Source organism: Triticum aestivum, chromosome 1D, assembly GCF_018294505.1.
Source record: "Triticum aestivum cultivar Chinese Spring chromosome 1D, IWGSC CS RefSeq v2.1, whole genome shotgun sequence".
Classification (NCBI taxonomy): Eukaryota; Viridiplantae; Streptophyta; class Magnoliopsida; order Poales; family Poaceae; genus Triticum; species Triticum aestivum.
The window spans coordinates 465,996,699-466,015,797 of record NC_057796.1 but is presented as its reverse complement, the minus strand read 5'-3'; the positions used below and the strand labels follow the sequence as shown (position 1 = coordinate 466,015,797).

Genomic DNA, 19,099 nt, shown 5'->3' with positions numbered 1-19,099 from the left:
GCATGGTTGCCACTTTGGTTGGAAGCACATGTATAGATAGGTAAGCATTTGTTTTTTGCTGGTATATAGATAGATAAGCATGCATTAATTAGTCTAAAACCAACGGCGCTTATCCACCCAGTGCGACGTCAGGTGTTGATGGGTCACGTGAGCGCGGGGATCGTCACGCTCACGCCTCAGGGGAAGCTTCGCGCACGGGGACAATTGTGGGTGTGCATTAGCCGAGGCCCTAGCTAGCAGCATTCCGTTAATCACATACCTGTGGAGGCTAGAGAGCACGAGGACAAGGCAGAGAGTGGGAGGGGAGAGTGAAACGGCAGCCAAGGAGACAAGGAGGGGGCTGAGACGCTGCTCCCGACGCCCCTCCAAACCCAGCCCCGCCGAAATGGACGTCAATCACATGATGAGGTAGCCCTCTTGCCGCCGCGATTTTGCTAGCTCTTGGGGTTCTTCCTTCCGGTGCCGTGTTCTGGGTTGTTCGTTCCTTCCTGCGGAGAGATCGGGTCCGGGTTTATGTTTTCTTTCTTCTGATCGAGTCCGGATTCTTTCTTTCGCCCGACTGTTTCTGTTTGTGCTCTTTTGTGCGGATTTCCAGATCTTCGAATGCTCGGGGTCCGCACTTCAGTTTTGCAGTTTGTAAACACGTTTTATTTTTTCTTGTACTGATTTTGGTTTACAAATCCTGGCCTCGCGTTTCCTTGCTCGGGGAACAAGTTTTGTTTGCTCTTCGTTTCCTGCTGCATCCAAATGTTCAATGGTTCATTTGGTGTTGTTTCGTGTGCAGGTCCCAGAGAATCAACCCGGATTCCCTCGCTGATGGCGGAGTCAGCGGCGCGAGCAGGAACCCAGCGGCGCCGGCGCCGGCCCCCAAACCGAGCAAGGACGAGCGCGCTCCGGACGTCGTCGTCGACACCTCACGCCTCGCGCCTTACTTCCCCCGCACCTCGCTCGAGAATCGTCCGGCGTCCTCATCCGCTGCCCTCCTGAGCCACTATCGCTACAACGTCGCCATGGACACGTCCCACTCCCAGGGACCCGACCTCGGCGGCGGCGGTGGCGGCGGCATCGCCTTGTCGGACTGTCCCTTGCCGCTCCAGTGGTGGGGCCACGGGAAGCGGTCGCGCAGCCGTCGCGAGACGCCGGTGCCCGAACCCGAGCTGACGCGCGCCGAGGTGCGCCGTCAGAAATCCCTCAACTACAGGAGCCGCAGGGCGGCGAAGGCGAAGGCGCGAGCGGCTATGGCGCCGCCGGGCGCCCGCGGTCCCAACCTCAGCGCATCCCCATCGCCTCCTCCTCGCGCCGGCACCCTCTGGCTCCACGGGTACGACGCACGCCCCTCCCCTTGGGCTATACTATCTGTTTTGTCGCAGTTCTATCTGGCTCGTGTTGCATGCAGTTCTATCTTTCTTTACAGCATCACTCTATTGCACTTTTTTGGACTCATCCAGCACCATGTTTTGTTTCCATGCTAAGCACTGGCATCCATCACATTAATCATCAATGCATCACATTAAACAGTGACATTAATAGTTTTCGTTGTCCTTGTTGGTGCCTACTCAGGATAGATAGATCCATGTACACATACATATATGATGTTCACAGCCATCTACTCCTACTGGGCATGCAGGCTCTAGACACTTACAAATATATTGTTCGGTTGCTAGTAACCCACAAAGAGGGAAAGTAGTTTTTTTATGTTCATTTCATGTTATATCCAAAAGTTCGACTTGGTTTTGTTGCAATCCAAATATAGCTCGCTAACATCGTCTCTCGAACGTTTGTTTGATTTTGTTTTCTGTGCAGGTACCCGGGAATCAACTCGGATTCCCTCCCTCTCGCTGATGGCGGTGGTGGCAGCATGATCCTTAGGCCAGTGTCACCAACGCCGGACCCCACACAGAGCAAGCTCGAGCGCACCCCACTCGTCGTCGCTGACACCTCATGCCTCACGCCGTACTTCGGCCGCACCACGCTGGAGAACCACATGACACGAGGGCGCCCGGCATCCTCATCCGCTGCCCTCGTAAGCCACCATATCTACAACATCGGCATGCACACATACCAAGGACCCAACGTCGGTGGCGGCCTTAGCAGCGACATCGTCCGCACCTCACTTGAGCAACACAAATTGTGGGGTCACGCTCCGTACCCGCCCCAACCGGCGTACTCACCAATTGCCCCTGTGAGCCACCATCTCTTGAACAACGCCATGCACACCTCCCAGGGATCCAACGTCACTGGCGGTGGCGGCAACACCATCGCCTCACCGAATGCCCATGTGCCGCTTCAGTGGGGCCAAAGGAAGCGCCCGCGTAGCCGCCGGGAGGCGCCTGCACGCACTCCCGCGCCTAAACCGGAGTTGACGCCCGCCAAGGCGCATGTGAAGCCGATGGTGTCATCGGGCGCCTGCGAGCCCAACCTCATCACCTACCTGTCACTCCCTCCTCCCGCTCTCACCCTCTCTCTCCGCAGGTACACAAATCCCTCCGCCTCGCTATATTGTCCATACTCATCATCATTACTGGCATGTTTGTCGCAGTTCCCTACTGGTTTGTGTCGCATGCAGTTGTATCTTCCTTTACAACTTCACTCAGATAATTTTTTTTGACTCATCGAGCACATTAAATGGGGCCCGCATGTAAGAGGTGGAGAGAGTGTGTGTGTGTGTGTCACTCAATTACATTTTTTGGACTCATCCAGCACATTGAGCATGTTTAGTTTTCATGCTAGTAGCACTGAATCCATCACATTAAATCATCAACCCATCATAGGGGTATCTCGCAACGAAAAAAAGCATTAGTGACCCATTCACACCAATGCCATTAATAGTTACCATTGTTTGTGTGTACGCGGTGCTGGACGGATGAACCGGTGACACCACTGCTTAATTACTATATATACTCTACTCAAGAGAGATAGATACATACACACAAATATGATCCTCGTAACCATCTTATTTATGTACTGGCTGGGCGTCTACATACATACATAGACTATGTTCAGTTGATAGTCCTTTCAACCCAACCAGTGTGCTGTAATCGTTCGATTGACCAAAGACAAACCTTTTTCTAGTTGGTCGTGTCTTACTTGTTGCGTCATACTATTTGTTGCTAAGATGATGACAATGATGAGCAGCTCTGCGGCGGAGCTTCACAACACCGTTGGCGAGCAACAGCCAACGTTGAAGGAGGAGAAGGTGATGCCGCCGCCGAGCGCCCTTGGTCCCATCTTCTCGACCGTCTCTCCTCATGCTGCCACCCTCTCGCACCACAGGTACGCACTCCTCCCCGCCCACTAAGCATACTGTACTCGACATTCTCTATATACGCAGGCAGCGCCCATGGGTCGTCGACGACAGCGTCGCGTCTATTCTTCATTTGTTTGTGTTGTGTCGTCTCGGTCGGGTTTGATTCACGGGTCCATGGGATCCGGTTAGGGCCGGCCTGGTCTTTTTTTTCTTCTATTATTATGGGTTCAGGTCCGCTCTGGTCTCGTTTTTTTAGGGGTAAAGAATTTATTCAATCAAAGGAAATCAAACAAAGTCAGGAATCTCATCTGCAACAGCCTGCAGCACCTCAAGCCATTTTTATTCATACGAATGCTAACCCCTTCCTTTGCTAACCTATGCGCTCCTTCATTAGCCGATCTACGCACTCAGCTCACCTTAAACTCTTGCTGAGTCTGTAGTAGCTGGTTGATCTCCGCCACCAACGGACCTACAGCCGACAGGTTTCTTGCCCTTACCATTGATCATCGCCGCCACTCCCTTGCTGTCCAGCTCAAGATGGATCCTCTCTACGTTCTGCTGCATCGCCAGTTTGCCTGCTTGCCTGCTTGCCAAAACCTCAAGCATCTCCGGGTCGGAAGTGCTTGGGAGGAACGAGCATCCACCATGGTCTCGCAAGACCACTCCGTCCTCCGCCGTAAACCTGCAGTTTTAGGGTGGCTTCCATCTGTCCACCTGTTTTGGCTCCATGGTCCTGGCTGTTCTTTGGTGAACCTCAGTCGTCCACTCCCTCATATGATCATGAACCCGCTCCGCCACAGCTTTCGCGTCCGCAATTCTCTTCCCATCGCGTGCCTAATTCCGAGCAAGCCACAGCCTGCACCATTGTCTCACGTTCAGCGTCACTAGCACCGGCGAACCACTCCTGCAGCCACTGTGAAACGGCGCTGTGGGAACCATTAAACTCCGGCGGTGTGGCTACCGGCGCAGCCTTCTCCTGTCGGAGCACTTTCCAGAACTGTTTCGAGTGTGGACTGCCCCAAAAGCGGTGAAAAATAGATTCCTCTCTCTCCCACAGGCAGCACAAAATACTCCGCCTTTGATCTGCCTCCGGTGCAGCTCAGCTCCCACCGTGAGTCCGTTCCGCAGCAGCTCTGGTCTCCTTTGTTTGTGTTATTATGGGTTCATTCAGGCTTCGTCCGATCTAGTTAGTGGCGTGCTGTGGGCTATCACGCCCCCTCGAGGTTCGGGCCTAAGGCCGTCGGCATAGGGGATCATTCCGATGGTGCTCCATATGGGACTGTGGTGCATTTATTTTCTCATTTATGCTCTTTCTGTTATTATTTACTCTGCATATTAGAATTGACTGAAGTCAAACTTGGTAAAATTTGATCAATTTTATTAAAAAAACTACAAACATTTATATAACAAATCTATATGATGTGAAATTACATTCAATAATAAATTTGATGATATTGATTTGTTATTGTATATGTTAATAATTTTGTTTATAAATTTTATCAAAGTTTACAAAATTTGACTTTGATTAAACCTAATACGCAGACTAAATAAAAACGGAGAGAGTACGCCTTCTGTAACCTTTCCATTTACAACATGTTTCGTTTCCATAATATGCTAGCAATACCAATGCCACAGAACACATTAAGGATCATAGTATAGTATATCCGGCAACAAATGAAAACTTAAGAAATTTATCCATCCATCACCCCGCTGGGCTCGTCCCGGATCCACTCCAGATTCCTGGGTTGAAAATCATCACCTCCTCACGTCGGGATAAATCTCTCTCTCTCTTAGCCACCACCCTCGTCCACCGCATCTGTCTCGCAAGCTCAGCCACATCGTGACCACAACCACCGCCGCTCTCTGTCGTGTGTCCTCTTTCGCGTCCCACCATGGTTCTCTACGTAAAAGCTTGGCAAAACAAGTCTCCTTCTCAGTCCTCACCACCTGACACCTTTTCCATCTCTACTCTATGTGACTCACCATCCATGCAGAACTACAGGAGCCCATTCTACTATGCCACACCGATGCTTTCATCCATGGTCAGTCTCTCCTTCCAAATATTGATGTGTGCCTTGAGCCCCTGGTTAAGAAAAGCTAGACCGCGAGTTTCTTCCAGCGGGGCGCCCTCCACAATGGAAACAGCTCCCGAGAAGTGAAAGTCAGGATGGTGTTCAGATCCACTCATTCTTCCACACACGAGCGAGATCCCCATTTTTTCACTTCTTCTCCGCATCCCTCTCCGACCTTTCGCCATGGATCTCGCCAGAGCAGCCGCAAGCGGGGTGCGGCAGCCCAGCAGCCGTCGACCCGCTGCACCTGCGTCGTCTTGCAGCATATGTGTCTTCCGTCGTTGTGGTCTGTGATGCCGAGAATCATTGGCGCTGTAGGCCGCTGTTGTGGTCGATGTTGCAGAGCACGTTGGTACAGCGCTGCCGGCGCTGCAGGTGAGGGGGGGGGGGGGGGGGGGGGCTGCAGTTCTCTCCGGCCTATAGGGATGCTTCCGTGCAGGGTGCAGCGCGCACGGTGTCGCGCCCTTGCAGATCTTGTCGGGGACGGCGGAGCTGCAATGCAACACGCGGTGCTGCGACCGGCGGAGAGGTGTTGTAGCCGTCTCATCGGTGGCATGGCGGAGCTGGAATGCAACAAATGGTGCTATGACCGGTGGACCTCGCAGGCGAGGGGGTGTGGTTGCTCCAGTGCAACGTTCATTGTGTTGGGACGGTCTTCATTGGCAGTGTGGCGGAGCTGCAGTGCACCATGTGGTGCTGCGACTGGCGGACCTCACTGGCAGCGGGGAGCTGCAGTGTAGCATCATGGCGCGGTGCTTGTCTAGCACATCACTCATCCCGTGATGGCCATGCGTCGGCTTCTAGGACAACCGTCCACAACCCTCCCTCGCGTGCCTGCACAACTTAGCGGGCAAGACTGTCTTGGCCCTGCCTCCCACGCCCTATGGTCAAAGGGTGCATCCTAGGCCATGGTGGGGGCTGGTTTCACTCAGCTACTGCACGACACTCTCAATGCTTCACCAACGGTGGGCCTACTTCTTTGATGCCACGAGCTCTTATGTGGCGCATGGTACGCCACCATGTGGGAAGCTATTATGCGCTTACCACTCACACATATGCATGACCCTACTGCACCTAATCCGGTCCTGGGAACACCGCCGCCACTAGTGGCCTCTGCATCGCCACTGATGGTTGAGTCATTGTCGGATCTCATGCACGAGCATGGGAACCCAGCCCCTATACCCCACAATGTTGAGACCCCATCGGCCACGTTGTTCGTCATCCGACACTACCCTCGCTACTTCACACTCTTCATTGCTATAGGCCGAGGCATCGACTTTGCAGCACGACGTGGTGTCACTTATTTGAAACAATGCTTGCCTCCAGTCCAAGATCAGGTCCACCCTAGTGGCGTGATTGCCAAGAAGATCCCGTACTGGCATATGGAGATTATCGTCGAGGGCGAGGATGTTACTCAGCTTCTATCTCCAAGTTAGATAAACTGCTTGAAGGGAAGCTTTCGTCGGTCACTGTCAGCGCGCTCCATGCGCTCTTTAGGCAGGACTGCGACCTGGCTACCACGATGGAGGATGTTCTGATCCTGCATGGGGACGAGGAGAGCTTCGACTAGTAAATACAGGAATCGTTCAAAACCACAATTGTGGTCTAACTTTGTGTACAAGTTGTTGCTTGAGTTCTTTTAGTCCCAGATGCTAGCAAGCCTTTTGTTGTATGTCTTTAGGGGAGGGCATTCTCCTTAACCTTGTTGTTCCTCTTTGTAGCATAATGTTGTGGTTAGAGATGGTCCGAACTTGTTTGTAGTCCATTGTTTCTTAAAGTGCAAGTGTTCCTTTGTGTGCTCTGCTTGATTACCCTTTCTTACCAATGTTAGAACAAACCCTTAGCATCATTAGTTGTAGTGTCATGGGGCTAAACTATCATGATAGAATATCAATTTTCCTTGAGATGATTGTGACATCCTCTCATAAACTCGTGCACATTCAAGAACCCAAGTTGGGAACGACTGACGCTGCTACTATCATTTATTTTGGTGACGTCAGGCTGAGGAACTTTCCAGTCACACCGGCCCTTGGTACTAGGGGTGGTATTTTGCTTTTCTAGAACAACGACATGCTCGATGCTTCTGGCATCACCAGCGAGGTGTTCCATCTATCAGCTATGATCGAGATCAAGCTGACTACGGCCTATGGACCCATGACCTATCTTCGGAAAGATGGTTCTTTTGTAGAGCTCCTCATCCACAAACTTTGTCTTGGTGTCATGTGGTTAGTCACAAGTGAATTTAACCAAATTTATAGAGCACGATGCAAAGGAGGCACACTAATATTCGACACGTCACTCGCTTATGCGGTACTCTTGATCCATGCGAGATTAAAGAGATCCACCTGCAGAATAGGAAGTTCACTTGGTGTAATGAGCGGCCGGATCCGACCCTATGCAAGCCGGATAGCTATTTCCGCAACACCTATTGGGATCTTCATTTTGAAAATCATGTGCTCGCTGCCCCCTCGTCCGCCCTATCGGATCATCTTCCCTTGTTTCTTGCTAGTGACCATGGTCTGAAGTAGCTACGTGCATTCAAGTTCGAGAACTTTTGGGTCAAGCTTCCCATTTTTGGAATTTTGTTGTGGAGGCTTGGGGGAAGTCCTCGCCACACAAGGAGTAGTGTAGGGTGCTCTTTGACAAATTAAATTGCACAAACATCCATCTTCGGTGATGGAGCAATGTCGTTTTCTCTACCTTAAGATTCGGTAGTACATGGCACTTGAGGTCATCCTTAGATTCTATACAGACATAGATTCCCTACCGATTTCACTAGAGGAGAGTGATTTGAGATAAAGGATAAAGTGGAGGGTCGTCGATCTAACGAGTCTGGAAAGATCATTTCAAACCTTAAGGAGGGTGATGCAAATACAAACAAATTACCTCTGCATCTATGCTTGAAGGCACAATAACTTCATCGACAAGATTCGGCAGGGAGCCGGCTAGCTTACTTTCGACAATGATAAAGCAAGGGTGGTGCAAGACCATTTCTTCACCATGTCGCATAAAGCACAGGGGTGTCAATGAGCCTTTAATTGGGAAATTCTATATTTCTCTGCGACCTCTCTGGCATCGGAGACCCTTTCACAGAGAAGGAAATGATTGACGTCATTGCACAGATGCCTAAGGATAAGTCTCGATCTCCAGATCGCTTTGTCTGGGCTTTTTCCAAGGCTTGTTGTGCTACAATTAAGCATGGCATCATGGCTATGATCAATAATTTTTCCAGACTCATTATTGAGCACATTAAGCGGCTTAATTCGGCCAACATTGTGATCCTCCCAAAGAAGAATGGTGATGAATGCTTCGCTGACTTTAGGTGGATTAACCTTATTCACATGGAGTACTAATGGATGTTAATATCCCCTCATACATGATGAAGATGCTAACTGAAACACTCCTTCATATCTATGGTGAATTATTTTGTACTGGTCTTTATTAATCATGCTTACAAGTGACGAACTTGCGTTGTTACCTTGTTGAAGGTGTTCTCTACTTGTTGTGGTGCTGGTCACGGCAACCATGATGCAAATCATGTCTGGTCCATCTTTGATAGGATGTGGCTATGACAAGCGAGGACGTTTATCCCTTCTTGAAGGCGTTGTTGCGGAAGAAGTTGATTTAGTCCTAGGTGTTTTTTCACAACCTGTAATGTTTCGGCCTGAGATGCATTTGTTCAGTACTCCGCTTGACAATTAATATATGGTTTTGTGCATCACAATGATGCAGAGGCCGAGGGTCTCAACCATACTTGTTGAACAAAGGTATCGCTTTTGTTGAAAAAATCCTTTTGAGAAGTCATGTTCCACATGTTCCCTGTATAGATGGTTTCATGTCACTTGTTGTTGGGAGATACATGGTACAAGGAACACCGTGCTAAATATAATAGTCACGCCAACACATATCACATTAATGAGGGTCAGAAATATGGCTTCGTGCACGTGCAGGATGAGCCTTTTATTGCTTGGAGGAAAGAACACCTTGAGAAGATAAAAGATCACAAAGAAGCAGAAAAGAAGAAGGTCAAAGCTATTGAAATTCTATGGTCTCTGATCAATCTACAAATTAAATATCTCTGAAGGGACTTACTCAAAACCGAGGTCAGTTTCGTCTCAAGGTCTAGAGGATGATACGACCATACATGTTCATGATTTTCTTAGTGTTATTCCAGTCTGTGATGATAAAGCGCCAATGCACACATTGTACATAAGTCGTAATCCATGCATCTACTTTGCATGGGTTGGACATGAGAAATAATGTATTTGTCCCGGACTGGACAAAAATAACTTCAATTGGGAGCAAGAAGAAACCAGGTATCGATGCATGTGGGCGAGCTGAGGAGAAGAGAAGTCCATGCTTCTATTTTGTCATTTCAGAGCCACCGTATCAATCATATGAGTAAAAGGAAACCAACAACTTAGTTATAATTTAAGAGTTAGAGATGAAAAAATAGAGATTAGTTTCCTACTTTGAAGAAGAGATGGTCGAATTATTTACGTGACATGGTAGAAAGTGAAAGGTGTATGACAAAAACAAAGAGATTGGCTTCCTACTTTGAAGAAGAGATGGTTGGATTATTTAAGGGCCGCGGTATAAAGAGAAAGGTGCATGAACTTGCTATTTTTATTCGTTCACATCAAGGAGAGATTAGGCTGAGAGGTTCACATGCATGGAATATATTGTGTTGGAAGACTTGCAGTTGGGGTCTACCATGCACAGTATACCACAATGACGCACCAATTTAAAAGAAGTCGTATTTATTTACGATAGAAACCTAAGGTGTTTGATTTGGGTTGTAAAGATTATCTTGCTAACCTATAAACTAAGAAATCTAATAGTTGGTAGATTTTAGGTAATTTTTGAGCATGTACAGGAGATTTAGTTGGGCAATCAACTTTCTTTCCAAGCTAAGTTAGTTGGGTCATGTATTAAAGCTTATCTTGTGTGCCATGTAACAACAAGTTATTTTGAGGAAATAGACATATATTGCAGAAAAATACCCATATTGAGTTTTGAGGGAAGCTGTCTGAAAATCCTATGTTTTGGAGGAATCTTTGAAGACATGTATATTGTGATTTCTGCATAGAAATTGTCTTGCGCATGAGTTTCCATCTTCTAGATTGGTTATATTGTGTTCAACCGCAAGGTTCAAACCCTCTACTTCGTGTACACCACGTGCGGGGCAAGAGGCTACTGCACCGAAGGTGGACGGCCATGAAAGATAGGGTTGTGATGATAGATCAGATCTTGCCTCGAGGTTCGTTCCTCATCACACTCTCCACAACAATGCTTGGCTGAGGAGAATTGACATGTCCACGGGACTCATAATTTATCACATCGATCAAGTTTGCGCTCTTTGGGCTATGCTTGATCATGTTCGTCTTCAGCAAGAGACCGCCAGTAACATCGTTTGGAAGCTTGCGGCAAATGGCATCTACTCCGCTGCTTCCGCTAAGGGGTCCATCACCATTTTGATTAAGCATGCAATGTTTTATAAGTGGGTGCCCCCAAGTGCAAGTTTTTTGCATGACTTGTCATCAAGAATATGATTTTCGACCACCGAGTCTAGAGAGGAGAGCATGTCCAAACCGTGGCCTGAGTCAACTTTTTAGGAGGAAGCTTGAGTCCGCGCCACACATTTTGTTCAAGTGCAAACTCTCCATCTGTGTTTTCGAGGTTTTAAAGGCATAGATTGCCTCCTTGGAGTTGAACATCGCTCAATGGGGTGGACTACCACGGTACTCTCGGTCGTGGCCAAAGTAGGAAAGAGATAGCCTCCACCATCATGCTCATTGTGGGGGGGGGGGACTTTGGAACGAGAGGAATGCGAGGTTCTTTTTAGAATGAAGATAAAAAAAGTGTCCGGCTTAAACTTAATAAAGCCTACACACCGGAATATACAAACAAGTCACATTACATAGAGGAAACGTGGTTTCCTGGGTATGAGATAAATCACTAGGGCATCAAACCAAGGCAGAGCCCGCAGGCTCGGGGAGGATCCAAAAGGATGCCATGACCCTAACACACCGGCGGAGATGAACGAGCCATCGAGTACACCCGTCATAGCTTGTTGATCGCCAACACTATGCTATCAACATCGCTTCGCTTCCCAAGCAGCATCCACTGCTGTAGGTAAACATTGCACTGGAAAAAGTGGTCAGCGGGGTGAGGGAGGGCAACCTCAATCATAATTTTATTGTCGTTTTGCCGAATGGCCCATAACAGTGGCTCTACATATGGCCACATTACGCATTTGGACACGCCAGGTAACGAGTTCAATAGCAAGATCAACTCCGCACCAGAGGCTAGATCCCAATGCAGCCCCGAAGCTTCACGGACTGCACTCCACAGAAAGCGCGAAAAGGATATCTGAAGAAGACGTGGTTGGCGTCCTTCCACACCACACACAAAGCACAATGGGCGTCCAAACGGTCATTGCGCTTAACTATATTGTTAGACGTCAGCAGGTGGTTTCTAAACATTTGCCATAAGAATATTTTAACTTTGAGCGGTAGTGGCCTTCCAAATATGGCACATGACAAAAAGTGAAGAAGTTTTAGATAGTTGTGCATAGAGCGATTTTACCGAGAACTGGCTAGAGCTTGTAAGGTGCCTCGTAACCACGTACTCACCACTGGACATGAGCATGTATTGGAGCCTATCCCAAAGAGAGTTCCGACTAGAATTCTCAATAGTGGTTAGCTCACGATGAAAGGCTACAACTAGGGGGAGAAGAGAAATGCCTCGGCTACCGAGATATCCGGCTCCATTGTTATGGAGTACATAGCACATAATTCCATCCAAAGCGGCTGCAAATCCAGCCAATAGTCAAACAAAAATACGGATGGGCTTGCCATTCCCAGTCGAAAACTTTGCCTCCAAATTGAAAGCCCATTCCAAAATGGGCAGCCACAAACCTTAGATTCAAAACAAAAGAGCAGTCCGGGAAATACTTTGCTTGGAAAAAGCATATTGGGAGAGCTTCCAAACCCACTTATATAAAATGGAATGCTCATAAGTTTCAAATTAATTATGCCAAAGCCTCCTGAATTTTTTGGACGGTAAACTGTCACTCACTTAACCTCATGGTATTTCCTCTTGGCTCCAGCTCCTTCCCAAAAGAACTTGGAGCGTGACATGTCCAGTTTGGCGTGAGCCCCATCATCTAGAAGGAACAAGCCCATCATGGATATGGTAAGATAGGAGATGCTCAAATTTGTTAAGATCAGGCTGGCGCCCGAAGACATGACCTTGCATGCCACGGGCAAACCCTCTTAGCTACCGAACAACACAACGCCTTGCCATCAGAGATTTTAAGGTTCTTGTTATTAATTGGGAACCCTAAGTACGAAATTGGGAAGTCTCCTAACTTGGAACCTGATATTCCTCCTAGTGATCCATGCCCTTGGACTTATGGAAATTAACCTTCATCCCCGACATTGCCTCAAAACATAGAAGGATTGGTTTTACCGAGGCAATACTAAGCTGGTCCGGTTTGAACAACATCACTGTGACGCACCAATTTAAAAGAAGTCGTATTTATTTACGATAGAAATCTAAGGTGTTTGATTTGGGTTGTAAAGCTTGTCTTGCTAACCTATAAACTAAGAAATCTAATAGTTGATAGATTTTAGGCAATTCTTGAGCATGTACATGAGATTTAGTTGGGCAATCAACTTTCTTTCCAAGCTAAGTTAGTTGGGTCATGTATTAAAGCCTATGTTGTGTGCCATGTAACTAAACAAGTTATTTTGAGTAAATAGACATATATTGCAGAAAAATACCCATATCGAGTTTTGAGGGAAGCTGTCTGAAAATCCTATGTTTTGGAGGAATCTTTGAAGACCTGTATATTGTGATTTCTGCATAAAAATTGTCTTGTGCATGAGTTTCCATCTTCTAGATTGGTTATATTGTGTTCAACCGCAAGGTTCAAACCCTCTACTTCGTGTACACCACGTGCGGGGCAAGAGGCTACTGCACTGAAGGTGGACGGCCGTGAAAGATAGGGTTGTGATGATAGACCAGATCTTGCCTCGAGGTTCGGTCCTCATCACACTCTCCACGACAATGGTTGGCTGAGGAGAATTGACATGTCCACGGGACTCATAATTTATCACATCAATCAAGTTTGCGCTCTTTGGGCTATGCTTGATCATGTTCATCTTCAGCAAGAGACCGCCAATAACATCGTTTGGAAGCTTGCGGCAAATGGCATCTACTCTGCTGCTTCCGCTGAGGGGTCCATCACCATTTTGATTAAGCATGCAACATTTCATAAGTGGGTGCCCCCAAGTGCAAGTTTTTTGCATGACTTGCCATCAAGAATATGATTTTCGACTACCGAGTCTAGAGAGGAGAGGATGTCCAAACTAGCTTCAGTCAACTTTTTAGGAGGAAGCTTGAGTCCGCTACACACATTTTGTTCAAGTGCAAACCCTCCATCTGTGTTTTCAAGGTTTTAAAGGCATGGCTTGCCTCCTTGGAGTTGAACATCGCTCAATGGGGTGGACTACCACGGTACTCTCGGTCGTGGCCAAAGTAGGAAAGAGATAGCCTCCACCATCATGCTCGTTGTGTGGGAACTTTGGAATGAGAGGAATGCGAGGTCGAATGAAGATAACAAAAGTGTCTGGCATAAACTTAATAAAGCCTACACACCGACAATATACAAACAAGTCACACCACATAGAGGAAACTTGGTTTCCCGAGTACGACATAAATCACTAGGGCATCAAACCAAGGCAGAGCCCGCAGGCTCGGGGAGGATCCAAAAGGATGCCATGACCCTAACACACCGGCGGAGATGAATGAGCTATCGAGTAGACCCGTCATAGCTTGTTGATCGCCAACACTATGCTATCAACGTCGCTTCGCTTCCCAAGCAGCATCCACTGCTGCAGGTAAACATTGCACTGGAAAAAGCGGTCAGCGGGGAGAGGGAGGGCAACCTCAATCGTAATTTTGTTGTCGTTTTGCCGAATGGCCCATAACAGTGGCTCTACATATGGCCACATTACGTGTTTGGACACGCCACGTAACGAGTTCAATAGCAAGATCAACTCTGCACTAGAGGCTAGATCCCAATGCAGCTCCGAAGCTTCACGAACTGCACTCCACAGAAAGCGCGAAAAATGATATCTAAAGAAGACGTGGTTGGCGTCCTTCCACACCACACACAAAGCACAATGGGCGTCCAAACGGTCATTGCGCTTAACTATATTGTTAGACGTCGGCAGGTGGTTTCTAAACATTTGCCACAAGAATATTTTAACTTTGAGCCGTAGTGGCCTTCCAAATATGGCACATGACAAAAAGTGAAGAAGTTTTAGATAGTTGTGCATAGAGTGATTTTACCGAGAACTGGCTAGAGCTAGTAATCGTGTCTCGTAACCACGTCCTCACCACTGGACATGAGCATGTATTGGAGCCTATCCCAAAGAGAGTTCCGACTAGCATTCTCAATAGTGGTTAGCTCATGATGAAATGCTACAACTAGGGGGAGAAGAGAAATGCCTCGGCTACCGAGATATCCGGCTCCACTATTATGGAGTACAGAGCACATAATTCCATCCAAAGCAGCTGGAAATCCAGCCAATAGTCAAACAAAAATACGGATGGGCTTGCCATTCCCAGTCGAAAACTTTGCCCCCAAAGTGAAAGCCGGCTTAACCGCTTGGATCCCATTCCAAAATGGGTAGCCACAAACCTTAGATTCAAAACAAAAGAGCAGTCCGGGAAATACCTTGCCTTGAAAAGCTTACCCAAAGCTCACTAGCATTTTGGGAGAGCTTCCAAACCCACTTGGATAAAAGGAAAATGTTCATAAGTTTGAGATTTATTATGCCCAAGCCTCCTGACTTTTTAGGACGGTAAACTGTCGCTCACTTAACCTCATGGTATTTCCTCTTGGCTCCACCTCCTTCCCAAAAGAACTTGGAGCGCGACATGTCCAGTTTGGCGTGAGCCCCATCAGCTAGAAGGAACAAGCCCGTCATGGATATGGTAAGATAGGAGATGCTCAAATTTGTTAAGATCAGCCTGGCGCGCGAAGACATGACCTTGCATGCCACGGGCAAACCCACTTAGCTACCGAGCAACACAACGCCTCGCCATCAGAGATTGTAATGTTCGTGTTATTAATTGGGAACCCCTAAGTACGAGATTGGGAAGTGTCCTAACTTGGAACCTGATATTCCTCCAAGTGATCCATCCCCTTGGACTTATGGAAATTAACCTTCATCCCCGACATTGCCTCAAAACATAGAAGGATTAGTTTTACCGGGGCAATACTAAGCTGGTCCGGTTCGAACAACATCATTGTGTCATCTATGTATTGCAGTTGCACATCCCCTAGGGATAAGGTGGGCCACCCCCCCTTCATATGCCTAGTAGCTTGATCCCTATCGAGCATTGCCGAGAGTGCCTCAACAACGAAGTTAAAGAGCAAGCGGTAGAGGGATTGCCTTGTATCAACCCACGCTTGTTGAACCCACCTAGCCTCAAAACCACTGTGAAGAAAAACCTCGTGGAGAAATACCCAGCTGACACAATCATAAGCTTTTTTTGATATCTAACTTAAGTAGGGTAGCCTATTGTCTACATCTCTTAACTCCGTGCATTTTCTCATGCAACGCCACTGACCCTTCAAGGATGTAACAGTCTTTGACAAACGCGGATCGACATCAATTTATGACACGATGGGCCATCGGAGAGGGACGTGAGGCATAGGCTTTTTACAACGGATTTTAAAAGGAACGTTGATCAGCGCTATCGGGCGAAATTGGCAAATGTTTTATCAGCCCCCTTGACTTCAAAATTAACGGAAGCACGCCAAATTTTAACCTAGATATGTCAAGCATACCAACCGTGAAACCAGTGCAGATGACAAGCAAAGGGCCCTTCAGAAAATTCAAGAACATGTGAAAGAAGGCAACCGACCAACCGTCTAGACCGGACACCCTATCCAGTTCCATGGAGAGAAGCTCCGCGTCGATCTCTTGAGCCAGGAAGGAGCACATAATCTAGCATTTTCCTCATGCGAAATGCACTGCGAGTTAACCCGCAGATTAGAGTGCAGCACAACCAATTTGGGCTCATCCGAGCCTGTCCAGCTAATGTAGAAACTATAGATACGCCCTGCTCCGATTGCGGACGCTGGATGGAGCACTTACGCCGACGGCCATTCGCTTATGCATGAAAGTAGCGTGTGTTTGCATCCCCTTTGGTAATCCACTTGACCCCACCTCTATGACGTGAGTACTCTTCCTCCGTGTGAAGGATAGCGCGGACCTTGTTCTCGGTGGCGTATCTATGTTCCCGTTCGGCAAGAACACACATTGATCAGCCTGGGCATCTAGCATTGCCAATTTGGCCACTAACTGCTTGCGCAAAGCCTTGTCAAGAGTTCCCACGTTGCCCCCCCCCCCCCCCCCCCAAAAAAAACACGTACAAAACGCGTAAATTTGCCGCAAGCACAATCCATGCCTCAAAAGGGCCATGCGAATTACCAGCAGACGACAAGGCTAGGGCCTAGCGATCCTGAATCAACGATTCATTTTCGCCATCTAACATGCTGATGATCGTCTTCGCGCTCAATAAGGCCGAGGCCATGCTTTGGGTAACCACCCACTAGTGCAAGGCACCTGGGTTCCATTATGCCACGAGAGTATGCCTTTTTTGTCCATTTGTGAAGGAGTAATGGCCTCCTCCCTTAAACCTCTAGTAACCTTCTTCTTTATTGACAAGATGAGGCAAATCTTTTGCGTTTGTTTCGAATTTTTTTAAACACTTTTTGTAGTCTTCTATTTTCATCTTTAGAAACCGAAGTTTATTTTAATCATGTTTTGTTTCCACTACCAGTAGAGTACTAACGTCACATTAAGCGTCACCAGATTATCCCGAGGATAGATAATCTGGCCAATGTCCAGCATTATATATCGAGTATCTATCCAGTGAGCTTGCATATCCATCCGCGTACACTCTGGCACTAATGCCACATTAATAGTTTCTATCTAACCCATTGTTTGCATGTACGCGGTGCAAGGAAGGGACGAACCGGTGACATCACCGGCGCAAAATAGATTGATACTACTACGTACAACATACATAGTCCTGCGTTAGTTCTGTTGTTCTATTTCATGTGGTCGATCGTTTTGATCGTGTCACCCAGACCCTCCCTTTCAAGTTTCAACCCAACAACGCCGCAACGTTGCCGTAAGAGATAAGCTTTTTTGAGTTCTGGTCGTGTCATCGATCGTTCTACTAATGCAAAAATTGATGTTGACCAGTTCTTCGGAGGAACCTCACACCGCCGCCGGCGAGAAGCAGGCAGGGGCGAAGGAGGAGAAGCAGCAGCCAGCGGTGGAGGAGGAGAAGCAGCAGCCAGCGCCCAAAGTGGAGCCTAAGAAGCAGCAGCGTCAGGAGTCGATCAAGGCGACAGCGGAGCAGAAAGGGAAGGCGCCCATGGTGGAGGTGCCGCCACACGTTGAGGAGGAGGAGGAGGAGAAGGCGGCCATGGCGAGGCCGGTGGTGCCGCGGGTCGTCACGCAGCTGACGCACGAGGAGAAAGAGGAGGACTGGCTGGCCATGACGGTCACCAGGCTGCCGCGGTTCCCCCACAGGCGCCCCGGGATAGTCCAGAAGCAAGTCAACGTATGCATGCATGCCCAAAGATTTTTTTTATTAATTTTGCCTTTGTTTCATGGATTCGTTTTGGTATCACTGACACGATCTGTTCGTGCGTGCAGAACATCTGCCCAGGGGAGTGGCTCTGGCAGGCCAACAGGACCAGGTACAAAGTCAAGGAAAAGAAGTCCGAGAAGGTACTGACTAGCTTTTCCACTGCTATTTGCACTTCACTTCATCACCATGATTTTGTTATTCTTGATGAATTATATATTTGATTGTGATTCACCTCGTTAGGATTATAATTATATTAGTTGTTTAGATCCAACTGCGTATGTTATTTCTAAATTTCGCATTGTAATTAGATTTCTAGAGATTTATAACACGACTTCAGTGTTTTTGGTTCTAGAAATTTATCACTAGAGTTTGAGTTAAATTTCTATCATAAATTCAACTTACAAAATATGAGTTATATGTTTAACAAAAAATATATTATTAGAAACTTCTTTCAAATACAAATCTGAAAATACAATTATTATAGTATATCACATATTTTGCAAGTGACATCTATATTGAAAATTGTTTTAAGATACGAGCGGGGCTGACAATTTGGATGGAGGAAGTACTTTGTATTGAAGACTTAATTTTCCTAGTACCGTCTTGGGGACAGAATCGCAGCCAAACCAATTGAACGTTTTGCTTTCAGTGTTTTTGGCTTTCAGTTTCTCTCTGTTCGCATGACAGAGACTTGGCATGTAGCCAAAATGGATGATCACCTTGTTGAGCTTTGTGCTATTCTGCAGCGCGTGGGCGGCCTGAAAGGCATGTCGACGGATGACGAGGACTCCGACTCCGACTGAGTTCGAAGAGGAGCTCGGGAGCGACTCCAACAATGGTGCAACAACGGGAGAAAGGATATTTTGGCGTTACCGATGAGGAGAAGCGTCAGGAAAAGGGGTAGCAAGAGAAAGAGAGGTTGAAGATAGTGATCATGGATGGGCATTCCATGAGTTTGAGTCAAATAAAAAACCCGGAAAATAACTTATGAGGTTGATGTTGTGCTACCCAATAATGGTTTTGGAATGTTGCATCTCTGCTACCAATTGCCACCATGCATCTCAAGTTTATGTTTTGCAGGAACTATTTGTTG

The 19,099-nt window shown here is 47.5% G+C and overlaps 1 protein-coding gene across 2 annotated transcripts; it reads left to right on the top strand.

Annotated features, from left to right (window-relative positions):
* The first annotated feature begins 251 nt into the window (after nucleotides 1–251).
* Nucleotides 252–18,898, top strand: LOC123176091 (uncharacterized). 2 transcript variants are annotated; one of them, XM_044590482.1, is made up of 7 exons: nucleotides 252–408; nucleotides 785–1,321; nucleotides 1,804–2,472; nucleotides 3,136–3,273; nucleotides 17,613–17,976; nucleotides 18,072–18,146; nucleotides 18,753–18,898. In XM_044590482.1, the coding sequence occupies exons 1-7, from the start codon at nucleotides 386–388 to the stop codon at nucleotides 18,807–18,809; spliced, it is 1,863 nt and encodes a 620-aa protein (XP_044446417.1). In that variant the 5' UTR covers nucleotides 252–385; the 3' UTR covers nucleotides 18,810–18,898. The 2 variants fall into 2 exon arrangements, with proteins under 2 accessions (XP_044446417.1, XP_044446423.1); XM_044590488.1 differs by lacking the exons at nucleotides 17,613–17,976; nucleotides 18,072–18,146; nucleotides 18,753–18,898 and adding an exon at nucleotides 8,808–9,349.
* Nucleotides 18,899–19,099: the final 201 nt, after the last annotated feature.